At 42.1% G+C, this 17,974-nt stretch overlaps 1 protein-coding gene across 1 annotated transcript in view; it reads left to right on the plus strand.

The window, feature by feature from the left end:
• Positions 1-17,974, plus strand: part of ADAMTS18 (ADAM metallopeptidase with thrombospondin type 1 motif 18) — a 340,132-nt gene that overhangs the window by 183,852 nt on the left and 138,306 nt on the right. The window contains exon 12 of the mRNA XM_086947715.1: positions 4,802-4,950. Within this exon, the coding sequence (XP_086803841.1) occupies positions 4,802-4,950 (149 nt within the window). The remainder of the gene's footprint in view (positions 1-4,801; positions 4,951-17,974) is intronic.

The raw sequence follows: 17,974 nt of genomic DNA on the forward strand, positions 1-17,974 counted from the left end.
ATCATTGCCTTAGTCTTATCACGACTGGATCACTGTAATGCTTTATAATGCCCTATATATGGGCATGACGCTAGGCTCCCTAAAAAAACAACAGAGATGACAGATGCAGCCGCACAAGCCATTAAAACATCAGGAAAGTTTACGTTGACTCAAAAGACCGACAGGAACTGCATTGGCTCCCAATTAAAAAGAGAGTGGCTTTTAAAAGCACTGTACACGGTGCACAGATCCCTCCATTTCAATGGCCAGGCTTATTGAAAAAACTAATTTTCTTGATATTCCCCCTGAAGAAGCCTTCTATCTGCATCATTCAAAACAATCAGATTGCCCAGAAATTACACTGCCGTATAGGGAGGCAGAAGCTTTGTCCACTCCACCTGCAAGCTCTGGAATCCACTTCCCTAGCACATGAGGAGCCAGACGAATCAAATGACTTTCAGGAAGCTCCTTAAAACATGACTCCTCTCTTCCCTTGTAATCATAGATATTGTCTTCACTTGCAGCATTTCTTCATTTGAGACTGGAGTGCAGAGACACTCTCTGGCATTTGTCGAGCTCTACAAAAAATAAATCTCAAATATATATGATCAGCTCTTCCCACCACTGTAGCTCAGGAAGACCTATCAGCCTGGTGATGGGCCATCAGGATATGCGGGGAACACCTCAGATCTCTTAGTGTGTGACTGTCTATTGTGAATTCACAAAACCCAACTGTCATCTTAACCAGACTTGTATTCTAGGGACAGGCAGAGGCACAGAATGTTTAAGTAAGAAAATGCAAATTTTCTAAAAGTTACATTTTCGGTCCCGCAATTTCACTAAAATATGTGTTTTTAAATCGTGAGTCCAGAGACACCAAACTTCATATTTCAGTCTTCTCACAATTGGAAGATACACGTGTAAAATGTTACAAGGCAGCTACAATGCTAACCCATGGTAGAGATAGGCCTTGCTGTGGTGAAAAATGAATTTAGCAGTTTTTCAGTACCAGGACATATAAAACTTAAAAACACATGTCCTACCTTTTAAATACCCTGCACCCTGTCCATGGGGCTTCCTAGCTCCTACATCAGAGGTGCCCTACATGTAATAAAAGGGAAGGTTTGGGTCTTGTAAGTAGAGGAACTTGCCAAGTCGACATGGTAGTTTAAAACTTCACACAAGGCTCTGCAGAGGCTAACCTTAGGAATGTTTGAAGGGCTACTCATTTGGGTGGCACAATCAGTGCTGCAGGCCCTAACATTTGATTTACAGTCCTTGCGCGCACACACAGTGCACAGTACTATGGATTTATTTGCATATAAAATAGAGCATATGCATTTTAGCACTGGCCAGCAGTGGTAACGTGCCCAGAGTCCTAAAACCAACAGAAATAAGGTCAGAAAAATAGGCAGAGGAAAGCAGAAAGTTGGCGGATAACCCTGAAAACAGGGCCAGGTCCAACAATAATTGATAAAAATTCAAACTCAGTGCAATTAATTCACTCCACAATTTTAAATGTGAACTTTGCATATGTAAGGGAACCGAGTTGAAAATCAATCGTTTTTTTTACCAAATGGACACATTAAAATGCATCTTATATGCATTTTAAGCAACATCTTTAGGGGCCTAGGTGCATGGGTTTCTCTGGCTACCTACATTTTTTCACGGTGGCACATCTGTTAGATGGGCCTTACAATTGCTATAAAAAGTGCCCTGTTTCTCAGGTGCAAGTATGTCAGATATTGTGGTCAAGGTCTCCAGGGTCTGGCGCATATTGCTGCTGTTACATTGAACTATGCATGGTTGACCAATATACATTGCCTGTTATTGTTTGTGGCCCCAGTGAATTTAGTCTGTTTTAGGAGAAGATCAATTGTTTTTTGTAACCTTAACACATTCGAAACATAGCTCCCCTAAATTAAAAAAAATACTGATGTCCCCCATTTCCCCCATAAAATTGTAGTTATTTGAGCACTTGGCCATGCTCTATAATGCAGATTCCTTCAGTAGGTACCCCAAATGACTCAACAGCTTTAAATCACTTCAGAAATCCCATGTTCTGATGTTTCTTCGTTCAGGCAGAAAACTCACTGTAAACCACACATCTGATGCCTTTTGCAATCAGCTTATGGTGCATGTCACTGTAAAGTATCACCATGCATGTATACCTTGGTTTATACAAAACATTTGGAAAGAGAGATTACTATATGTTATCATGAGACTCACTTCATAAGGAATGATTTGAACTGGTAGGACAAAAATTAATGGAGATTTAAGGTGAGTAATAGTGGCAACATCCCTAGTAGTTTTATGAAACTATCTGCAGGATGCAGGCTATAAATTATTTGGATGAGCAATTTTCATGTTGTTATAAAATGGAGAAACAGTTATCACCCCTTGTGTAATGTCTTTCTATATATTTGAAAAAACACACACAAAACACAGAAATTCACCATCTCTTGTTTACTGGAGCAACTATAACTCGCTCCACTGCCATGTACAGTGATGGTAGCAATGATTTATTTCAGATGTCATCAGTGATGTTATTAATGATGTCATAGAACATGTTATGAGTGATGTAATACGTGAAGTCTAAAGCAGTGCAGGGTAAAGGCGTACTTTATAGTTATATTTTATAGTTACTTCAGGCTCTGCACCCTACCCCCCAATGGGCAGCTAACCCCTGCTGTGTGCAGCCTTCCACTGTGCATAGCATGGAGTTACCTACAAGATCTGGTCTACCTTAAAGGACACCCACAGCACTTATTGTTTTTTTATTCTCTTTCGATCCCACTGGACTCTTACATGAGTAAGGGGTCACATTGGCTCCTGCCCATGGGGACTGAGTCTTCATCTCTTGTAATGATGGCCTCAATATTGCTTGTTATGTTGCGGCCAGCAAATCAGAGCTCGAGCTCTTGCAGAACATCAGGGAGATTCTTGCTCCCTCTAGAGCAAGGTGGCCAGCAGGAAAAAAGACACATTAGCCAATGAGATCACTCTATTATTTGGAGTTACTTGTCCGTGTATTCAACAGTCCAGATAGCTATACATTTTGAACCTTAATTCCTCAAAAACTACTGAATGGTTGTATACTAAATCATAGGAAGCACACTTTCTGGGAAAGTTCTAGTTTTCTGCAAAATCTAGTGTGATTCTTTTCTGCTGTATTTGCTGCAGCACTGTTCCGAAATCCCAATAGCTGTTACATGAGGAAATTGTGTTTCGCCCCCGCCCAACCTTTTTTTCTTGGTCCCACTTGCTAGATCACCCCAAAACTTTCCAGGAAGGAGATGAGGTGGATGAACACTTTTTGGGGGACATTTCTTGAAGATTCATCAAATAAATTCAAAGTTATTTGCGTACAAAAAAATGCATTTACTATGGTAACTAGATCCTAATATATTTATAGTTGGGTTGCACACAAGCAAAGTCTTCCATATTAAAAAGAAAATAAATACCATCCACATTCAGGAGCAGTGTATCCCAGAGTGTGGTATTAATACATCAGATTGAACTTAGATCAACACAATTTCTGAGGACAGGACTGCCTGCAACATCGTGACACACATTGTAGGACTACATCTCATGTCAAATGGGATGCTTACCCTTATTACCAGGAGATGCTTATCTCCTGGTGTGTTTCCCTTCTTGCCCTTTGTAGAGAAAAATGAAAGCCACGGGGCCTGCATAGGGCCTACAATAACAGAGGCCCTTGTGTAATTAGTACTTCTGAAATCACTTATCAACTTCTAAATCAAAAAACCAAAGCATTTCTGATCACGTACAGTTTGTTTTCTTTGTTTTTGTGGTCTTGACGTTTGATCCACCACCATGACTTTTCTTCTCTGCAATTATTTTTCCAAAGAGACAGGCGAGCGCGTTGTTTCTAGTTCTGATTGCTTGTGGCTATCCTACAAACATCATACAAAGAGGCCCTTTCATGTGCTAAATGCAATGCAGCTATACTTGTGTCTGGTTCTATATAAGGAAGTTGTAAGACAATGTAAGTAAATAAACACATTTAAAAACACATTGTCCTTTGATTGTAGCATATGTTACAGACTTGTTTTACAAGAGCAGATGGCACAAATGTTGTCTTTCTCCCAATTATAAACAGAGAAATATGACAATAATGTGTCAAATATGATTCTAAATTACAGAAAATCTAAAATTAGACGTTCAGTATATAAACTTGCATTACAAGTGGCATGGTGAAGGTCTGTTTCTGCTCCCATCACACAAATACATTTATTGAACATTGAAAGTAAGATCTGAATGCACGTTTAATTGGTGAGTGAGTGTGTTCCTTGTCATAGTGCCCAGTGTCGCATGAACTAACTCTTGGCTCTAGGAATTTACAGTAGGGTTTTGATGGGAAGCTGGAAATAACCTCAAATAGTAGAGTGATCTCTTTGGCTAAGGTGGCTTTTTTTCCTGCCGGCCACCTGGCTCTATTGGGGCAAGCATCTCCCTTGTCTTCTGCAAGAGTTTTAGCTCTGATTTGCTGGCCGCAACATGGCAAGAAATATCGAGCCCACCATTACAAGACATGGGGACTCAGTCCCCATGAGGTGAATCAGTGCTGAATGAGTGCTGAGTTAGACATTTCCTAAAGCTGGACAAATCCACTGGTTCTCTCATTGATACTAGAAAAAAACAGATTTCGCATTTGGAGCCTTTCTGAAATATGGTTGGTGATAATTAGGTGGCAATGCAGGAGCATCAGTTCTTGGCTAGACAGGCTACAAGTCTGAGTGGTTTGATGTGTCCATCACAATACACTGCATCTTTACTGATTCATTTAATTTCTTTTCAGTGGTGTCGGAGAGGTCAATGCATAAAATATGGAGACTTTGGACCCCGACCTATAAATGGTGGCTGGTCAGATTGGTCTAAATGGTCAGAGTGCTCTCGAAACTGTGGCGGCGGAGTAACATATCAGGAGCGACAATGCAGCAACCCAAAGTAGGCAATGATTTGATAAACTGTTTCTTAAAATGTCAACTATTGGAGCGCATGAATATTATTATTGCTTGCAGAACAAATTGTTTAATATTAGAGTAAAGTGGTACAAAAACAACCTTGCATGCTGCAAAGCCTCTTCAGAACCGTGGACATAGAGAGTGTTGTCTCTATGTTCATAATTCTGTAGGTTCAATCAACCAATAGATTACTTTATTAAGCAACATCACTCCATCATTGAGGTTCTGTACTTCCTCTTTGTCATTCTGAATGCTTACTATTGTGATCAATAAGTGTACCAGCAGCACATATTAGCCATCGCCATTGAGTTGGTACAGAGCTTCACTAATACTGATATGTATGATAACCCAAGGTGAGCATACAAGTATAGCCAGGACCACTGAAATTGTGCCAAAGGGGAGGTCAAAAACGTTTGGCAGGGTTGACTAAATTATGAGACAGGAAAAAATAAATTATGTGACGTAATGCGGTACATTTTGTGAAAGTATTGCTTCATTATTTTGTTATTTTAACACAAGTTAAAAAAGTCTTGAGCAAAGTTTTCCTCTCAATAATACCGGTTTAACATAAATACAGCAATAAGCAACATACAGTCAAAATTACATTTGAAAGGAAACTGCCCTGGAAAATGAACTGATGCTGCAAAAACTGTCATCGCTGCCGAAGGAAAAGAAATTAAATGCCCCATGGCCAGGATGCCACAACTGCCAGAGATGAGTACTTACTGATCAGGCCTGCCATGCTGATCATATCATTGGTCCAAGTGAGGAATGAAGCTGACCCTTACTGTACAGGAGTCATCATCGTTCCCAAGGTGATAGAACTGCTCCATGGTCTGGAAGCTGCAATTTCCTATGTTGTGCACTCACTGATTAGGCCTGTCATGCTGATCACATCAGTAGCCCAAGTGAGGAGTGACGCTGCCATCCACTGTCCTGTAACACCAGAGAGGACACAAACTGTGCAATCCTGATCAGTGCACCACCCATCAGTCACTTCTCCATTGAGCACATAACTCGAGACCTGAGCTCAAAGAAGCGAGAGACAGTCTCTTGAATGCACAAGAATGATCCTGCTAATAGGAAGTTAGCCTTTTGTTTTTGTCATCTCTTTAATTCAAGAACTATTTGAACTGACCTGGAAAGTTCCCATTTGGTCACTGCTTTGTGAACCTGAACTTGGCCTAATCTTTGCGTAATGAATATCTATAAGAACTTACCAAGAACAGTTGGATATTGTCCTACAGTGCGAGTGGCCACTTCAAAGGGGTGTAGTGCTTGATCAAGTGCCTGTTTGTGAGATAGTATAGCGTGTAACTTTACCCCAATTTAGATGTACATTAGTTTGAGTTGTTGTTGTATTACACTACTTACATTTTCTAGAGTGGGCTAGAAGTGAGTTAATTATGGGGTTTATTGTTTCACTGTTTGAGTTCTAAGCCTCTCCTCCCCACACTAACCCCCTTTGAAGCCTTTGACCACGTAGTTGGACATAATATCGAGTTGTTAATATCATGAGACAGAAATATTGGGAAAAAAATATTGTCATTAAATATATTGTGATACAGAAATATCGCTGACAAGAACAGAAATATCGTTGGCAGGTAAGTAATAACATTGTTGTAAATATCGTTTTCAATCATAAAGTTGTAAAGAATATTGTTTTTTATTATTTTAATGTAGTTTAGTTTATATATTCATTTTATGTATTGGTATTGTTTGTTTAAATGTTATACATTTTTTAATATAGTTTGTCATTTTAAATCATTTAGAATTTTTTAGTAATTTATAGTGTTGTAGCGGTTTGTTGGGTTTGTAGCGGTATAACATGGGAAGTTAGTTAAGTAATAAGTAATTATCAATTAATCATTTTTAAGTAAGTATACAATTGATATGTATTATGTATATTATGGAATATTGATTTATTATACTTGTATTTTAGCTACGGATTGCTACCTTTGTAGGGCTTTAAGGTGGGAAGTTCGTTATGTATTAATTAATAATAATTAATTAAATAATGTATTATTGATTAGTTAGTTGATTAATAATTATGCAAATTGTGTAATACTGATTTATTTTAGTTATATTTTAGTTGCAGGATGCTAGCTTTGTAGGCGTATAGTGTGGGAAGTTAATAAAATAATAAGGATTATTAATGCATAGGTACATATTCAATTATTATTAATTATGTATTTTGTGCAATAATGATATATTTTAGTTATATTTTAGGTGTGAGCTGCTGGTTTTTTAAGGTTGTAGGATGGAAAGTTAATTAAGTAATAACTAACAATAAACCATAAATGGTTAATTATGTAATTGATTATCAATTATGTGAATTATGTTAGATGTAGGTTTTTTAATTATATTTTAGATGTGGGTTGCTAGGTTTGTAGGGTCATGGGGTGGAAATTTAATTAAGTAATAATGAAATAACTATTACTACTTAATTTAAATTTAAATATTACATTGTTTACAAATTTGGGAAATTGGCTAGGTGTTTTTTTATTTTTCTATTAATAATGTTTATATTTAGACTTTTATATACTTGTTTTAACCCCTTGTATGCTGATGACGAACCCCAGCCGTCATGCACTACGGTGCTCGTGTGCTGATGACGGCTGGGGTTCGTCATGGCCCGCCCCTGTTCGTTTGTTTACCGCACAGCGGTGGAAACGGGCCAGCAGCGAAGGGGTTAATTAATGTGGTTATTCAAATATATAATGTGTTTGAAGTAAAGTAGTTTACCTACTGTTGTTTAGACTGGGGTGATCAATAAAGTACATGTAACCTTCCGAAGTCCAAAGCTTTCCATACTGTTGCACACTGGAGTGGGAATAGTAAATGTAACCCTTCTGAAGCCCAATGCTTTCCTATTGTTGCACAGACTGGAGTGGGAATAGTAAATCTTACTCCTCCAAAGTCGTACGCTTCCCTACTGTTGCACAGACTTGAGTGGGAATAGTAAAGTACCCCTTCCGAAGTGAAGAGTTTTCCTTACTATTGCATAGGCTAGAATGGAAACAGTAAATTTAATCCCTCCAAAGTCCAACACTTGTCCTACTGTTGCACAGACTGGAGTGGGAATAGTAAATTTTGCCCCTCTAAAGTTCAAAGCTTTCCATACTTTTACACAGACTGGAGTGGGAATAGTAAATATAACGCCTCCGATGTCCAACGCTTTCCTACTGTTCCACAGACTATAGTGGAAATAGTAAATTTAGCCCCTCTTAAGTCCAACGCTTACCCTAGTGTTGCATAACCTAGAGTGGTAATAGTACATCTTTTATTTCCAGGCTCCAATACATTTCCTAATATTGAAAAATATTTTTTTTATATTTCTTTATAATTTTCATTTTATAGTATTTGATTCTTACCTACTGGCGATTGCCCGTTGATAGTTACAGTTAGGACCATGTTTCCATAGGTAAAGTGTTTTTTGACTTGCCTATATCTCTTCACAAAATTGTCCCCAAAAAGTGTATAGTTGATTCTTGGAGTGCATCGAAGGTTTTGAGGCGAATCGTCAAGCTGACACCAAGAAAATGGGGGTGTCAAAAAAGTGTTTGCCATGTTAATTCCCAAAGGAATTTTAAACATGTCTACAGCCTGAACCGCTGGATGGAATTACACGAAATATGTGAGAAAGGTAAACTTGGTTATGCAGATTGTGGTTTTTGTTAATTGGTGTAAATCCGTTCCGTAGTTGTTGAGAAATTTAAGAAAAAAAGATAGTGACATCTGTGACTGCGAGGACTCCACAAACAATGTCGAGCTTGTGCGTCAAAATGCAGACCTGTGATTGGGTGCCAACACTTCAACCAGGAAGTGTTGGCAGCATCTTGGGGCTTGTTTCAGCTGAGTCCCACAAAACAATGTTAAAGAAAGAAAAGGGGGCAGGGTCGAAATACTCTGACCCCTCAAAGTTCGTCCTGGGGTCTGGTGAAAAAAGCATTTTTTCAACAAAATTTGCATTGATTTCGTGATATTTGGGAATTTGCAGGAAGAAATAAAGCGTAGGCTCCAGCGCTTGTTTATTAATCCACTTGGTGGGCCAGGTCCCGGGGGCATACCTTAAAAATAGGATGGGGACATGGGAATGCCACCTCCCTGGGGCAAAAGTAATCAAAGGAATACGGGGGCCTGCATGCCCGCCTGCAGCCCTGGGGACAGCCTCCTCCCTGAGGCACTGCTTATAATATATGTCGGCGGACCCTCTGGACCTACCTGTGCCCCCAGGGATGGCCACCTCCCAAGGGGCTAAACATGAAATTAATATGGGGGGCTGTGGGGCAACCACACAAACTTAGGGACTGCCACCTCACTGGGGCAATTTTTTCAAATTAAGGGTGGCTGTGCGTCCCCCTGCAGCCCCGTGGATCACCACCTCCCTGGGGCTGTGTACTGCAATGGAGAGGGGGCAGACAGGCCCCCTCCTGGAGACATAGATGGCCTTGGAGACTGCCACTCCATAGGGCATGCTCCTGCTATGTCCTGGGGTGCCAACCCTGGGACACAGCTATTTTCTGTGGCTTAGCTGGAGGTTTAACCGCTCTCGCCTAGCCCCAGCAAAATCTCTGCTTCCAGCAAGCGAGAGCAGTGAAAATGCTCTTGCTTGCTGGAAGCAGAGCATTCATCTGTTTCCTTGCCCGCTGTCAGGTTACATTCAAGCTATGGAGTAACACAAAGATAGGTGTAAGAATGTCAATGTTAAACTCTAGTAGAAGTTCCATAGTTAGAATTTAATATAATTTTTCAGTCAAGCACTGGAATCTAAGCATAAAGAATGATTATATTAAAATTGACCTATAAGAAATCGTCGATTTACATATATATCCACGTGCCATTTGGTATTAAACTTGTAAAGCAGTTTTGATCTTGCTCCTAGCCCTGTAATGGTAAGCAACTATCGCTTAAATACTCACCTGTAGTAAATTTTTAGGATATCTATGTAATTTTCATATTACAAGTGAATAGTGATCTCAACTCCACTATCTTTAGAAAATGACGGGCGTGAATGTATACAGGCAATACAGCCTCCTGCATAATGTATGTATATATGTTCTTACTCAGAATATGACCTTCTTTTAGTGATACATATATTGCTTATATTTATAAGTACCCATTTATATATGTTTGATAGGAACACTTACACATAATTTTGTGATAGTTACTATGCAGATAGTTAACATGTAGAAACTGTGGCTTTGTGTCTTAATTAACGTGAAACACGTTGCCCACTACCTAGCTCCCTACATAGATTCTGGAAGCGATTGTGGAATGTGAATGTGAGCCAGGAAGTAACACTGAATTGTGAAATTGATGTATGATCGTGCTTAAGTAGAAAATGAGCAACTCTAATCCCATTTTACAAGAATCCACACATACAGCTCTGTACCATGGTTTAAAATGTCATTTTGAAAGCAATTACTGCCTTGTACATTTTACTGTTATGTTGCTATGTGTAATATTCATTACAGAAAGACAGATGTTTACTCAGGATTGCCATGTTGGCACTTACATTAGGAATGATATCACGCCTACTAGTGTTTTTTATTTAACCTTTGCCAACCTGATGTCCCAGTAGGACTCGGGAAGCACTGAAAGATTGCCATCATATAAAGGCTCAGATATTCCATTTTCAGTTTAACATGATATGAGTTCATCTGAAAGAAATGTTGAACCGAAGCCAAGTTTGCACTGAATTTGGTTAGCTTTTATGGAGAATAGATTAGGTTTAAATATTATGGGGAGTTAAATGAAAATGAGACCAACATAACCTTGGGTGTGCAGTAGAAATAAGTATTCCTAACACGAGCTGGACACCACACACACTCACTTAACAACTCAATTGTAAAACCATTGTTGTCTGAAAATGTTTATCTATATGCATTAAAAAAGCACACACGCTCGTTAAATGTGCAACGTATGCCTGATTTCCCAAGTTAAATCTTTTAACATGATTCTCTTACCGAACTTTTGAAATCATCAGCGCTGGCTCGGTATCATGTGAATCTGGGCAGATCACTTAATCTTCCAGTGCCTTAAAAAGTTTAACACTGTGTAATGTAACTGATGATCATATAAAGCACTTCAATAGCTTCAGTTAAATATTGTGGGGCATATTATCAAGGGCGTTTATCTCCGCTTTTTTGGCTTTAAAAGCCAAGAAAGCGAAGATAAAAATATCTCCCTATTACCTAGCTGTCGCTAACACCAGTTAGTGACGGCTAGTAGGGGATAGCGACCATCTTGGGCCACACTTTGCATGTCAGTGAAATTTATCACTAATGACATGCAAAGTGGGCGTGCCAAGATGTTAGCGACTGGAAACAGTCGCTAACATCGCTAACTCCTATTACCAACTTTTGGAGATATTCGCGCTAAGCGCGAATATCTCCAAAAGCTAACACCTGCCCTGAGCAGTTTCTAGCCATGGTATCCAATGGGAGGTGGATAACATGGCTAAGAGCATTAGTTTGCTAATGCATGAATATCGCGGAAATTTCAGTGATATTCATGCATTGCGGCCGATTTTAATTGCATTTGCGATAAATCTTGGTAATACCAAGGTTTATCTGCGATAAAAATCGCCGCAGCTCGGCGATAATTTTTTCACGCTAACCAAGCAATAGCGATAATTATTGCTATTGCTTGGTAATATGCCCCTGTGCTCTATAAAACTCGCAAACTAAAAAAAAGATCGCTCCATATTGTGAACTGCCTTCATCCTTTAACAAAAACAAGTACAAGAGTTGTGCAGGAAGTGCAATTTGTAGACCCTTGACAGTAGAAAAAGTGCAAAGTAAAGAGTTCCATGCTCTTGTGGTGGAAAGAACAAGAACATTACCTCGTTTAACTTCCCCTTAGTGCAGCTGAATTGGGCTTCATGCCACACTTCCCGTCCATCTATGATGTCACGTCCTTTTCAAAGGCTGATGACAGTTCGCAAGAGGAAGGACATCCAAAGCATGCTTCAAACATGTTAAAAAGAAGCTATTTGGTAGAAATGTTTTTCTTCTGGCAGAAGGTAGCATAAAGTAATATCATTTCTGGTTTAAAAAAATGCATGGCGGTTTTAATATGACATTTTTGCAGATGAAGAGCTTTGCTTTTCCTTGGAATAATGAAGCTGAGGCACAGCTTCCATTCCTTGGGTGAAAACATGATAGCCACACCTCCTGTTTGTGTGCTGAATGTAGGAAATGTGTTATATTGAAGTGCCTTATGGAGATGAGCATGTGCAGATTGAAAATGTAAAATAATCTATACTACTATTATAAAGAGAGAACACAAACCTTTGGCAAGGTAAACTCTGGAACCACAGCGCCAATCCACACACCCAATACATTGTTGTAATTCTCAGGGTGTGCAGATGGACATAGGCTATAGAAAATAAAAAAAAACATACATTTAAAAATATAACTTAAAAAAAACAGTAGTGCCCTGAAAGTAGCGCCGGCCGCGACGCTGACGGCCACGACGTAGCGCTGGCCGCAACGTACGTGATGACGAGGAGGAGCGGCTGTGAATTGAGGAGCTCGGGGAGGAGTAAGGCTCTTTGACACGGGACACAGGACGGGAGGGAGCCGGTGCGGGAGGTTGGACCGGAACAACTGCGGTAAAGCTCAGGGTCTGGGGGCAGCATTTCAGGCTTGCGAGGAGGAGCGGTGGTGAAGTGAGGAGCTCGGGGAGGAGCAGCGCCTCAGTTAAGGCTCTGGGACATGGGACGGGAGGGAGCCGGTGCGGGAGGTTGGCCCGGAACAACTGCAGTAAGGCTCAGGGTCTGGGGGCAGCATTTCAGGCTTGCGTGCACTCCCGCCCCGGCCCCCGCCCACCACGACATTGTCCGGAACACAGACAATGTCGTGGCTTGCGGGGGCCCAGGGCGGGAGTGCACGTAAGCCTGAAATGCTGCCCCCTGCCCCCTTCTGCCCCAGGCATTGCTGGGGCGGGCTGCTAGTTGAGTATATTACTCGAGTTTATGTCAAAGGTTGTTTATAACTGTGTTTTAAGTATTTTTAATTTTTAGTACTTTTTATGCTTTTTATACTTTTTAGAATGTGTTTGCTACTACACACTCATCATTTTTCTGCCACTTTGCGCTGGTTTTCTATATTTGGAACATATACAAATGTAATGCTACACAAGACAAAACTATGACCCTGATTGCGATGCTGGTCGGACAAATGTCCAACCGACATCGTGACAGAATGGGAACCGACCGACTAGTAGTCGGCGGATCCATCTGATGAATTCGGTTGCGACCACCCATGAGGGGGTCGGACGCATCAATTTTTCCATTGCGACTTGTGAAGTGGCTTAAAAAGGGCTGCGGCACAAGCCGCATTGGAAACATGGATGTTTGCAAACATCCGTGCACCATGTACAGTGCCTGGCATGTGGGGTGTGGATGTTTGGGGGGGTGCCACAGGTGCATCCTAGGATTCATAGCAGAGGCCACAGAAGGACATGGGCCCCCAAAGTCAATTTCTGACTGCCTTTCAATGGCGGTCCAACCGGCATTGAAAGGCTGCCTGAAAGGGACTCATAATCTCACCGGCAGGCACCGCCCCATTAAAGGGGATCACTTTCCTACCGACTGTCGTACGGGCTCCTTGAGCCCATCTGAATTGTCGTTTGGTCCCTCCGCATGCTGCCTCCGACTGCCATGCATCTTAATGTGTCGGTTGGACCGTAGCACTAGATGTCAGTTGAACCGCATCCAACAGGCAATCGGTTTTGGTCTGATCTACATCATAATGATGGCCTATGTTTTCCTGTAAGTTGGATAGCAAGTGAGATCTACTTTTTGCACACAATGCCCAGTGCAGATTTATCTGCATATGACCGTAATATTCTGCAGCGTTGATAATAAAAACAACATTACACGAAAAACAATTATATGTAAAATTCAAATCTTTGGAGTACTCACATTATACAGCACATGAAATGCACTTTACACTGCATGCCTTAAAATATTTGAAAGTTTTGCACATGTTTTCAGAATAATTCACTGTTTCTGCTGTTTTAAGTGTGAATGACTTCATGTCATGGCTGCAAGGCAGCTGCGTTAGATGAAAATTCACACAACCTAATACAAATTGGTTCTATTTGATTATGTTGCATCATATTGGTTAACAATGTTGGCTTTAGAGGCCAAAATAAGAAATCAGCTATGTTCTACAAGTTATACAAGTTGCAAACCCAAAAAAAGAAAATCACAAGTAGCCCGTATCAAATTGGAGACTGAATAAACTGCAATAGTGTTTTCCATTGGATCCTCCTGATGGCAAATTCATGTTTAATGGACTACTTGTGTAGTCAGATCATCATCACTTGGATTCAATGGAAACCACTTGCTACTGGTTTACTGGACTCTACACCAGGGAAAACAGTCACATAGTAGCATTGCAGTCCTTTAGAGTGACAGGCATAGATGGCCTAGAAGGCTTAGGACTACCCTAAACCTCTTGCTATCTTCTTTTTTGCAATGTCAGAAACATAGCAGGAACAAGTGTGTCACTTTTCTGGCATTTCTGGAATCTACTGCTCATTTGCACATACAAATGACTGCATCTCCAATATTTATAATTAGAGATTTCACCTGTAAGTCCAGACCCCACAACATTTTAAGGGTTAGATAATCTTGTGTTTCATTAGAGTTGTGAATGGGTATGTGTGATATTATCCCTGGATCACAGAATGGCGATGTGATCTTATTGTGTTCAGATATTAAATGTGGTTGTGGAGTACATCGTAAATCTTTCCAGACATACTAAATTTAGGTTTCCCTTCCTCTTTCAGGCTCATTTGGCATTAAGCATTTCAAAGTTTTCACTCTTTGCTCCATATGGTATAGATTGGTGGAGGCTGCGAGGTCACAATAAGGATCTCACATCCTTCTGAGGACCATGGTTGCAGATGGACAGGGATAATCATGAACACAGTTTATCATACTTAGCCCCTTTTTCTCACACTGTTTCCTATATCACACTTTACACGTTTCCTTTTCTGACTGTCTATGATGCACACCAAATAGAAGGCGAAATTCAATATAATATGCTATCATATCGGAGTAAAATCACAGTTGTGTTTCCTCATTTGGAATTCTGAGTAAAAGAAAACTTGTATCAAAGGGAAGATGTACGATTGATTTTTGGAATGCGCAAATGGGTTTTAGACTCGTTTGCGCATGCAAAAAACGTGTGGGCCATGTACAAACCCTATTTTGCGAGTCGCTAATTAAATAGCGACTCACAAAATAGGCTTAGCGATTCGCTATTAGGAAGGGGTGTTCCGAAGGCGTCCCTTCCTCATAGCAAGTCTGAACCCTATGTAAGAATGTTTTGCGACCGCAATTGTGGTCGCAGATCACTTGCAGTTTACCACTGTTAGAACCGGCTGTCTCTAGTTGGCAGAGGTATGCACTTCTGACAAATAGGGACACACCTTTTCTAGTCAGGGCAAGGGGATCACACCCTTCGATAACCCCTGCTCACCCCCTTGGTAACTTGGCAGAGCAGACAGGCTTATCTCAGAGGCTGTGTGTTAAGCATTTATGACCACATACAGTAATAGAGTGAATACACTACAAATGGACACGACACAGTAGTATTATAAAAATAAGTATTTTTATATAAGGCTTAGCACAAGACCAAATAACGACAAAAATGTACACAATCTTGATAAATACTCTGGGAAGGGAAAAATGATAGTTCAAAGGTAGTTTCTTCTTTAGCACAAAGTCTTTCGTATCCAAGCAAATCTTCTTGGAAACACAGTTCTTAGCAACAAGGTAACCCACACCGGGACTACACGACGTTGAGGCAAAGTTAATCCAATGGTTCGGCGTCGACCGCGAGGAGCGCTACGTCGAGCCCGGAGTCACACGGACCCCCAACAACACAGTACCTTGGAAAATGAAGCACACGATGATCAGCGGCGTCGAGCAATCCGGCGTCGCGTCTTCGGTGTCGATCAGGCCTCAGCAGGCGTCGTCGTCGATGATGCGGTTGCAAAGAGTGAGCAGCGCTCACGGCGTCGAGAGGGCACGAGGGCGATGCGATCAGCAGCGGTGCAGACACGAGGTCCCTTTGAGCTGGAGCCGAACTCACTACTCACTGGCGTTGCTGCTGGCGTCGATCGGGCCCGGCGGCCGGCGTCGAGGAAGCGGGACACTTGAGCCGTCACTCACGGTGTCGAGCTGGATTCGGCGACGTCCGTCGGCGTCGAGATTGCTAGCTCTTTCAGAGGTGCTGGATTCACAGGTTCCAGCAAATAGCACTTTAAGCAGATGAAGTCCTTTAGCCCTGTGACTTCAGCAGGAGACTGGCACTCTTCCAGTCCTTGGAGATTTTCTTAGCAAGCGTGAGAGTACACACACAGTTCCTCTCTCCTGGTTCCTTGGCAAAAATAAAGAAGCACTGCAGGATTCCCCCCAGCAAACAGCACACTGGCAGAAGGGGTAGGCAAGTCCTTAGATCAGCAGGCCTCTTGTCCTTGGTTACAGGGTTCCTTGTCAGAAGTGATCTAAATTCTTGGTTCAGGGGTCCTTCTCTTATACCCCTTTTCGGCTTTGATCCCTTTGTCCATGCCGGGGGATTTCCCAACATCCTGGGTCTGTTGTGGGTGGAGCCAGGCAGAAGCACCTGGCCTATTCACTGAGCAGGGCTGGGTCCTCAGACGCCCAGCAGGAGGTGGAGCCAGCATTGACACTGGCAGGAGCAGAGCTATCGGCCTCCTGGCAGGAGGTGGGGCTAGGATCGTCCATGGCAGGCACAGAGCCATCAGCCGCTTGGCAGGAGGTGGAGCCAGCATTGTATCAGGCAGGGCAGGCTATCAGCAACTACTCTCCCCCTACTCTCAACGCAAATGTCCCACTCATCCCACACTGACTCATCCAGACCTGTGGAGCCACCCAGCTCCTGTCACACACACGCAAGACCAGCAGAAACCAGAAATGGTTAGACAAGAAAATAGACACTTTCTAAAAGTGCTATTTTCAAACCCAGAGTCCAAAAACCATCCACACCAACGGATGCGTAATTAAACCCCGAGTTCAGGGATACCAAACTCGACATTGCACCATGCTCCCCGAGCCAGCTAGGATCATAGCATTAATAATCCCGGCGGCCCATTCTAACTAATGGAGAGTAGGCTACCTCGCAATAGTGAAGAACGAAGATGGCTGTAATTCACTATGAGGACATGCCAACTTGGTCAGGCGTGTCCTACCTTATACTTACAATGCACCCTGCCCGCGGGCCTACCATAGGGGTGACTAACATGGAGTCAAGGGAAGGTTTGAGGGGCTGGCAAGTAGGTATACTTGCGCAGCCTCCGTGACAGCACTAGGCTGCACATGGGTCTCGCAATGACCGACCCGTAGACATTCTTTTACGAGGCCGCTCCTGTGGGTGGCACAACACGTGCTGCAAGCCCACGAGCGGCATTTGTATTTACAAGCCCCGGCACTCCTGGTGCACTAGACTAGGGACTGACAGTAAACCAAATAGGCCAAACATGGATACACTAGATACATCAATTTAACATAGGGAGCACTTGCGCTGTGGCACTGATCAGCAGTGGCACAGCGCCCAAAGCATATACCAGCAAAAACATCGTAAAACAGTGGAGGCAAACAGAAAAAATGGAGGAGAGACTCAAGCCAATGATGTCAGGTCTAACACGTGTCCCCTCCAGCTGAAATGTGGGGAGAACTACCCTTGACCTAGGGAGTCCTCTTCACTAAGGCGGAAAAATCTGGACAGACCATCAGCATTGGCGTGATCTGTACCAGGGCGGTGTTCCACCGTAAAGTCCATTCCCTGTAGGGAAATGGACCACCTCAACAGTTTCGGATTCTCACCCCTCATCTGCATCAACCATCTGAGGGGCCTGTGGTCTGTCTGAACCCGGAAGTGAGTCCCAAACAGGTAGGGTCTTAGCTTCTTCAGCGCCCAGACCACAGCAAATGCTTCTCTCTCTATCGCACTCCACCTCGTTTC

Source organism: Lissotriton vulgaris, chromosome 12 (genome assembly GCF_964263255.1).
Source record: "Lissotriton vulgaris chromosome 12, aLisVul1.2, whole genome shotgun sequence".
Taxonomy (NCBI): Eukaryota; Metazoa; Chordata; class Amphibia; order Caudata; family Salamandridae; genus Lissotriton; species Lissotriton vulgaris.